The sequence below is a fragment of the Notothenia coriiceps genome, unplaced genomic scaffold (assembly GCF_000735185.1).
Source record: "Notothenia coriiceps isolate Sejong01 unplaced genomic scaffold, NC01 NC01_scaffold00009743, whole genome shotgun sequence".
In the NCBI taxonomy this organism is placed as follows: domain Eukaryota; kingdom Metazoa; phylum Chordata; class Actinopteri; order Perciformes; family Nototheniidae; genus Notothenia; species Notothenia coriiceps.
Window position 1 is genome coordinate 13,909 of NW_011342444.1, and position 9,654 is coordinate 23,562.

Genomic DNA, 9,654 nt, shown 5'->3' on the forward strand with positions numbered 1-9,654 from the left:
TACAGAGCGTAAGTTGTGGGGTAACATGTGTGAAGGTCGGGACGGTGGAAGGAGGGGTGGGTTTGTCGCGTCGTGTTCTGTTGTGTGGGAAGAGGATCAATCGTGGAGACCGGGTTTTGTGGCGGTGTAATAGGATTTGGGGTTTCATGTGTTTTTGCGGGTGTGAGAAGGGCCCCGTGAAGGTCTTCGCGGAGGTTTCAAGGGGGACTGTAGGCGGAGAGGCGAAGACTTTAGAAGTGAGTGGCTATAGACAATGAGGGGCCAAAGTGTGTTTGTGGGCAAGGTTGGTACAGTGCGTCCAATGTGTGAGAGAGTAGAGTCGTTGTTACTTTTACGAAGAGAGCAGTGAGCTAGTTTGGTACGCTTTGGGGCAAACTAGAGGACCTGGGCTCAACGAATCGCGAGTTGGTTATATTTGGTACACGAGGTACGGGCGCTTGGTGCACTAGCAGTATTGAGGGGCGGTTAACTGTATAAGTCGTCGTCGGTCTAGTTATGCGGCCGAGTCGACCTCAAATTCGTCGCTGAGCAGAGTCGGATAATAAAAGGGCAGACTACCTCTGAGAGTATTTTGTCACTTCATGCCCTCAAGAGGCATTTTGTTTAATTATTTGGCATAATTTGTTTTTATCTTTCAAGCTACGAGATGTTTTCCTACGTTTGTCATGGCTAATTATGTCTCAGGAATGTAGGGTTTGGGAATTATGGCAGGGTTTAAAAGAAAATAAGAAGGCAAAATTAAATCTGTCCTCCACTCTAGCTGTGACATCACGCACTCTAAAATCTGAAGAAGGCCTCTTTACCAAGGTCTGAACAATGTTTAATATCTCTAAAAGTAAGAATTAGATTTAAAAGTTGTGTTACACGAATAATGTCAGAAAGATGTGTAACATTTTAAAGTTGGAATTAGGTTTCTGACTAAAAGTATGAAGGAGCAGTTAGCAGTTGAAGTTGCATGAAGATTGTTCAAGTCTGAAGAGTTTCTCCATTGACTTCCATGTTAAAAATGTGATGAATTATGGGATGTATCTCTGGAATCATGAAAGTTATGAATGAAAGTAATTGCCATCGTTTCCCGACCAAGCTGAACGTTTTGATGTTTGAACGGAGTTTCTGCGATGTTCAATGTGGGAGAAGAAGAGGCGCAAAATAACCCCGCGGAATAATAAAGAATTTTGTGCTTAGCATAACAGATGGTTGGAATGCTGTGTCAGCATTCCCACTAAATGATTGTGCAAACAGCACCAACACATCAGCACCTAGCTCTCATAGAGTGTGGTTCATGGCCACAAACAAAGATGACCCTAAACTCAACAAAAGCAACACTTTGCAGACAGAGATGCTGTGTAAACTAATAATTTACACAATGAGCAGAACTTTAAAGGGAAGAGTTAGTGTAAAAACAAGGTATTGTACAGAAACAAATGACCCCTTAACAAAAACATGGCAGGCTTATACCACACAGTTTACATTTGTTAAGCCAGACTATGACAAAGGTGACTAGCTGTACTCGTCATCTGGTAGCCAAGCAGCTACTGATGACCAACTGAAAGTGAAGCCTGAGTGAAGCAGCTCATGCTTATCAAACAAACAGTGCTGTGCCTGGACCAGGCTCCATAACATCAGCCTGGAGAGCTCTCTGTAAACGGTATTTGCAAGAAATTGTGAGGCATTTCAAATAAGGTGTCGAAGGGAATACCAGTAAATGAATCACTGTCAAAGTCCAGCAAGTAAAGAAAAGGAAAAGTCCAAACACCCAAGCTCTCAATTAAGGCTGCCATGGATCCTTTTTAAGGCTCACTTGGACTACTTCTTCACTTTTGTACAACAAATACCATTTTAGATTATGTTCTTTCTCGCTTGCCAACTCTATCTCAAGATTAAACCCTACCATACATGCAACAAACAATATGTTTAAGCAAGCATTTGTACTCACCTACAAACTGGATCTTGACATGTATTACATGTATTTCCTAAACTTTCGCAATTCGTAAGGGTAAAACTATTTGGATAATACAAGTGCCACCATTAAAGTTTTAAAAATAAATCACATACCTGAGAGAAGCAGACACAACATTTTATCGGTTAAGAAACAATGTGAGGAAAATATGGTTATCATCCTAACCTCTCTCGTGCATCGTCTGGCATCAAGGTTTACCTTACATACAAGAAGAAGGCTAACAACACTTACAGGGGCATCTCTAAGAGACAGCAAGAGTTCAAAACAGATGTTGAAATAATTCACTGGTGTAAGCAGCTTTAATAGACAACTTTGTTGAGGCGGTAAATCTGATGGCACATTGAAAGAGCAGCTGATACATGGCTCCATTTCTTTTGTAAACTTCACAGCCCTGAATGAAATATTTAGACTAGCTCCTTTTGATTTCCATAAGTGGATCAGCTTAGGTCAAATATTAGGGAATGCACTGCTGGGTTGAATTTGATTCACTCATAAATGCATTTATTTTTGTCAAAACTACCTTGAAGTGCATTAACTGGCTCACTTCCACTGAGATATAAAACCTATTTTAACAAAAGTGACTTTGTAAGAAGTACATTGCATACTCGCACCTGTCTGATGGCGTGCAGCAGCTTGCCGTAGGAGTAGAGAATAACGCTGAAGGGCAGGACCAGGCAGAAGGTGAACAGGCAGACAATGTACGAAACATTGTTTGGCGTCTGAGTCCTCCAGTCTACTGAGCAGGTGGTGCCAGGACCCTCGGGCCCATATCGGCTCCAGCCCAGCAGTGGGGGCACAGTCCAGGCCACAGAGTAGAGCCAAGAGAAGCAGATCCCTCCAAGCGCTGGGCGGAAGTCTTTGCCGTCAGCGATGGTTGGCTTTATCATGGTGCAGTATCGCTCGTAGGACAGAACGGCCAGGGAGATCAGGGAGACAACGCCTGAGAGAGGGGTAAAACAAAACAAGAAACTGAGTCTATAATCTTTCGTCTCTTGACCATGTATGGGTTCTGGCAGCTTATGATATATTAAGATTTCCAGTACTGTATGTTGCATGTTTTTATTTGATTGTATTTACTTGTTTAAAATGAAATGTGTCTTCAGGTTGACTTACAAAAGCTGTCCTGTCCTCTTGGCTAATTCTGGCAAACGTATAGAAATGTTGATTAAATAAATGAAAAACTAAATTGCAGATATATGTTTGCCTCAATTTGCAGTTCATCCGAATCTTTTTGTTAATGTTGACTTTTTTACCTTCATTTTATTTGCATAGATAGTTCTACCTAGCATCCATTTTGGATTTAAAAAAACAACATAAATGCTAAATAGAATTAGTCACCGAATTTGAAAAACTGATATTTGTGGCCAACTATTGTGTTTCGAGAAGTATGCCACTTCTTAAGTAAGAATTTGCTGAACTTAAAGAACTTAAGTTCAGCAAATTCTTACTTAAGACGTCAAACGTTTTGCTGGGGAAATGACTTAATCGATCATCTTAACACTTTTTGTTCGTTTTTCTTAGCTCTAATTAGATGTAAAGTTATATTCAAACATTATACATGATATAACATTAATTATACTGAATTGTTATTTTTTCATCAACTGTTATTAAAATTGGGAGATAATGTTTATCTCGCTTAATTCCTCAGTGTTCGGTGGCTATGTCTGTTCACATTGTAACTGATTTGAATGGGAGCAGAGGCAGACACCTGTACAAACCTTTTATTGCAGTGAATTGTTGCTGAAGTGAAGTCTTAATCAGTGTTAATCAGCACATAAGTGCACCGGGGGCACTTTACCTCCATTTCACTGAGTCTTCAAAGGACTTTGATTACAGATAATTGCAGAACCTCTATGCATAATTAAGGATTTGTTTGGCTCTTACCGTGGCAGGTTTGTTGTGGACAGGTCAAAGGCATACTCTATGTGTTGAAAGCAACCACAGAGGGTGAGAGTCTTGAGAATAATTTAAATGAAAGAGTGTGTGTGTGCGTGTGTTTGTAGGTGGTTGAAGTGGGAGTAAGAGCCCTTTGAATTCATTACAAAAGATCTCTGGTTAAATAAAGCATTCATTAACATACAATCACAGAAGGTTACAAAGAAACATTGAGTAAAAAGACATACAAGTCAAATAATGTCCCCAATTAATTTTTAAATATTCAGGAAGAATAGGTAGTTCATAAGAGAAATTGGCCCAATACATGCCACTGGGAGTCGCCTAAGTGAGAACATTTTGAAGTCTTACATATCAGAGTTTTAAGACTGGATTATAAACAGAAGAAGTGGCAACTGCAGTGAACACACAAACACACACACACACACACACACACACACACACACACACACACACACACACACACACACACACACACACACACACACACACACACACACACACAAAAGGAAGAGACCACTCCAAGTTTTTCTTAAACTTCAATCTATGGCAGCCATTCAATTCCAGTGTCTGTTGAATTCCAACACAAACAGATGTTGTCAGTGGTTTATATAATACAATACAAAATGTTAATTTTACTCAAACACCTATAAATAGTAAAACCAGAGAAACTGACAATGCTGACAATGGTGCAGTGATCTCTTATTTTTTTTAGAGCTGTATATAGGCTCTATTCATCAGAGAGTGCAGTCTGTAAATGGTCTTGCATTAATATGGCACCTTACTTGTCCACTTTTACGCCTCAAAGCACTTTTACAACATTTACCCTTTAACACATGCATTCATACACTGATAGGAGGGCTGCCAAGGTGTACAAATGCATTAAATCTAATCTAATGCTCATTCACAAACATGGATTGGACGGCTACAGTATGCCTTGGGCAGCAATTTGGGGTTCTATATCTTTCCCAAGTATCAAACCGCTCAACCTTCCGACTATTGGAAAATCCACTCGTTTTCCAGAGCCGCGGCCGCCCGGTGTGGTCTCTATGGTAACAACGACTATCGATAGGTAAGCAGTGGGAGACAATTGCTCAGAAATGGGTCAATGGATAACCAAAGGTAACACCTGAAAGATTATGATCAGGTCCAATGTCTTTTTTCTTTCTTGACTTCGATGAGAAAAGGCCTGAGGTTGAGGAAAGATGTGAGGGAGAATTAATCAGGACTTTTCATCAGGAAAAAGGCTACGTAATAACGATGCCATAGTCTTATGGGTCAATCATTTAAATAAATAAATACCCAGAGACATGACATGGGCCCTTTAAGCATACTGTATACAAGCATTTAGCAAGTTTTTTTATAAGACGGAAATGGTTCTTAAGCTCCTGTTACAACATCTTAATTTGCCAACGATGAAAATCTGTATATGTGAACAGCAGAATGGTACAGCAATACAAAAATTGTTGGACAGCATCATCTCTTTTTATTTCGGCCACTTAGATTACTTTGGTAATTTAACTAAATTAGGAACCTTTCTAAACCACTTTCTCTCATTCGCTAGCTGGATTAATACATGTTTAATCTATATATCCTTCTGTCTATGTGTATGTGTATGTCTTTCTGTCTGTCTGTCGTCATTTCAATCTGTTTATACATCTTTAATAGTCTGCTACCCCAAAAAACAAGAAAAGTTCACTTAAAGGTGGGGTAGGTAAGTTTGAGAAACCGGCTCGAGATACACTTTTTGTTATATTCCATGGAATGCTCTTAACATCCCTATAGCAATGAATATCTTTAGTGCTTTGACAAAAATCCATAAAAAAATGTCATCGTTGGAAGCCGTAGCACTGTAAAAAGCACGACCAATCATTTTAGCCGGCCCGGCTAAAGTAACTGGATGCCCTACCTGCCTGTCAGCCTTCCATCTGTGCACAAACTTATCTCGTGCCCTCATTGGTCATGTGCACGCCGTGTGTGTTGGAGGAGGGGCTCTGTAAGGAAGTGGCAGATTTTTTCCGGCTGTGTATTTTCAAATTCCAGCCCACTCCGGCTGGTTTCTCCAAAATGACCTACCCCACCTTTAACAACCATTTCATTCTATTCATTTCCTGTAATGATCTCTCTTCTGAGCCTGGTGGGGATTCGGGGGAATGTAATAGTCCCTGACATTGGCTTTGATTCACACAAAGCCCACTTTGATTTTCCAACATGCATTTTAATGGATTTATCACCTGAGGCCTGATTTTTCTTAACACCATAAAGAGTGATGAGGAATAGATTTACAGTATTGTAAAACTAATGACCCAATGTTCTACACCTGAGTCAGCACAGGAGCTAATCATCTCTCATTGTCTCCCTCTTGGTTTTTCTCCCTCTCTTTCTATTACCCTATTCCCCTTTCTCCCACTTTCTATCTCACCTCTGTCTTCCAATGTTTGCTTTTCTTCTTTGTTTGTTTCAGATCAAACTGATGGCAAAGTGCTTCGGGATTTGTCTTGGCAGATGAGAAGCGCTAAATAAATTGAATTTATTATTATTATTATTATTAAAGCAAAAAAACTTGCTAAATATTACCAAGATGATGCACACTCAGCAAACAAAGACTAAGTAATCAGGTTAACCTTTAGTGTTTTTGCAGATATATAACGCCCTGTATATAATCACATTTACAAGTTAATTAGTGAAAGCAGAGTTTGAATTTGTGTAAATAAAAGGATGACCTTTTAGGTTTCTAAGTCTGAATAAGTTAGTTTCCACAGCGCAGGGGTCAGGCACAACATATGTTGTCTTATGTCACATAAAAGCTTTAGCTCCACAATAAGCTTATGGGGGAGAAATAATAGAGCTGTCCTGCTACTTTTACAAGAATTTGACAGTGTACTATGACACATGTACTGTAATGGCATTGTCAGATGTCCTGCATACAGGTATTCTTTCTTTCTCCTGTTTCAATGTGTCCTGCTTCTTTATGCCAGTTGAGATGTACAACTCACACATCTTTCTTTCTTTTAGATAGTATCCTCCTTTTACTTTTAGATACCTTGACCTGTTTCTCCACACAGCACGATGAAGTTGGATTGCTGTAGAACTATAAGCTAGGCCTATATGATATCAAAGCAGCAGGATGGACAGTTTCTTACTAGTGAATTAACAAAATGCCTTTATTTCACCTTGCAGGTCGAGGCCAGGGTGAAATGAGAAGTTCTGTTTTCACTTAAGACCTGTCAACCTGAATAGATCAATCTATTTTTTCTCCTGTAAGTAATACTGTGTATTCATTCTGACTGACTGAACTTATCAATCAGAAAATGGCTGGGCAACCGCAAGGGAAGTCTTGAAATTGTGGTTTTAAACTTGAAATAAATTTAATTCAAAAAAATATGAATCCTTATGCATTACCGGTTATGTTTATGGTTGCTTGATTTTAAAACGTGTTATAATTTAGCTTTGTTATGGCCATGGTGTACATATCATAATATACTGCAATCTATTCTCCTTAAAAGTCTCAAATTTAACTCGGTGAACTCTAAACAATCCCGAAAAGTTAATTCTAGTAAAACAAAAACATCAACAAGAGACTCTGGGAAGCCACTTTCTTACAAAACTTTTGCTCAGCTAATGCATAAAATATATAAACACAGAGATACTTGTGCACTCTGAAGATGCTATGCAACTCAATTTAGGTCTTCTCCTCAGGCAGTTTTTTCCAGTTAAAACACAACTTAGCACAGTGGAGAAAGGATCAAATGTAACTCTGCTCTTAAAAGGTAACTCACATTTTTTGTTGATCAAAGTATAATTCATATTACGTGTCCTTGACTAGAGAGTGTACATCTACATTATTTTTAGGAATGCTTAAAGTATCTCAATAAGCCAGAGAACAATGTGAATCAAGCCGCGTCTAGTTTTCAAAACACATTTCGGAATTCTGACCAAGTTCTCACATGAATATTTCATGCTAGTGGGCTAGGAAATGATTAGCCTAGCCAATAATTAAATATTCAAAGCATTTTATTCAGGTATTTTTCCACAGCGAGCAGTAGCACTTGGTCTTTCAGGGGCTTGAACTGGTGACCTTACTGTTGCCAAACCAAGTCCCTATGGACTTTGCCACCACCACCATGTTATTCCTTGATACTTGTTTATACTAAACTTGCACAGAGAATTTAGAAAGTACGCAGGCTTTCCATATACTGAAAACTTGATATCGATTGTGCACGTCCTTCTACAGTGAATGTCAGTGTGTTGTTGAAGGATTGAAAACCCTGTCAGTATATCGAAGTGTGAATATGGTATGTTACTGCAAGCCAAACTCCATACAGTAAACCACTTATTTTTAAGTATCTACACCTGAGTCCAAGAAGTCCAGACTTCATTTAGGATAAACAATACCTTGTTGCAAGTCCACACTCACAAGAGAAAACAACCCATTTAAGAGCAACAACACCTTGCTTCAGGTGCGAAGACTACAAAAAGGATACAAGAGGAATAACATCACTTCAGAGAGCAGCAAAGGTAAAGGAGAAAGATGAGAAGGAGAAGAGATCTTAGTTTCTGAGCAATGGGGTGACATTAATCAAGCGTTGGCAGTAATTACAATGATTGTCCTGAAAATCAGAGGTCACAGGTTTGATCCCTGATGAAGTTTTGAAATACATCTCCTCTGCTTCAAATTCATTCCAATTAAAAGTTTTATCCGGAGAAAAAAAATTGAATTATGACACGTTAATAGCATATAATGTAATAATAATGTAAGTTCCGCAGGATATTCAGTTTGCAGCACAGCTGAACATTTACCAGTAGTGACCTTAATAGGATTGTGACGGGAATTAGCTCCAGGATTAAATTGCAGGGTTTTAATCGAGTTAATACGGTTCAGGGGCGGACTGGCCATCGGGACGAATCCCGATGGGCCGGTACTGAAGTGGGCCGGTCGGAAGATTGGGGCCGGTCGGATAAATCACTATAGCGAGAGTAATAATAACATCTGATTTAAAGGGGAAACTCGTTGTTGAAAAACTTAATCCAGTGACACATGTGCCAGATAACGCAAAGAGCTACTTACCTAAAAATGCGTTAATGAACCCGTACCAAATGCACCCAGCGCGTCCAATCAGCCATCGCCCCTGCACGCTGGCTGCGAAGCTGAACGGGGTGCCGACCACGCTCACCAGCAGGTCGCTCGCTGAGATGCTCACCAGCAAGAGGTTCATGGGGGTGCGCAGAGCCCGGTACCGGCAGAACAGCGTGAGCACCAGAAAGTTATTGAGGAACCCGAAGATGCCGATGAAGCCGAGGCACACCGCCACCACCAGGTGACCCTTTGGGCTCAGGGACGGAGGAGCGAGAGAACCGGACACTTCTTCGTACACCTCCGTCACTGCCGTGCCACCGGCTCCTCCGCCTGGAGATTGCGCACAGCTAAGGTTCAAGTTGCAAACGATCATAACGGGCAAAGCCGTGAAGTTTGCATCAGCCCGAAGTTTGCACCGCGGGACGTGAACATTCAGTCTCGGTGCTGCTGACTCTCAACCCATATGGAGAAGCGAGGGCGCACGAGGGAGTCCACAGTTGTACCGAGCACGCATGAGGCAGCCTTGTACAAGCACAGAAGAGGTTGGTAAAGCTATCAAGAGGCGAATGAATGAGGATTTAGAGAGAAGATGCTGCTGTCATCTTGGATCCACCCATCCGCCGTGCGCTCCGGTTGCGGAGATGTGCGCTCCTGCGTTATTGTGCGGCCACCGGACCAGTGCTAAGTGCTCCTGAGCTTTTATCACCCAGTGTCCTTGGGGGGG

At 40.7% G+C, this 9,654-nt stretch overlaps 1 protein-coding gene across 1 annotated transcript in view; it reads right to left on the reverse strand.

Moving 5' to 3' along the window:
* The window catches only part of LOC104945569 (pinopsin-like), a 22,334-nt gene extending 12,816 nt beyond the window's left edge, over positions 1-9,518 (reverse strand). Inside the window, exons 1-2 of the mRNA XM_010771266.1 lie at positions 8,922-9,518; positions 2,572-2,900 (exon numbers count right to left, since the gene is read on the reverse strand). Coding sequence (XP_010769568.1) covers positions 2,572-2,900; positions 8,922-9,303 — 711 coding nt within the window. The 5' untranslated portion in view covers positions 9,304-9,518. The remainder of the gene's footprint in view (positions 1-2,571; positions 2,901-8,921) is intronic.
* Positions 9,519-9,654: the final 136 nt, after the last annotated feature.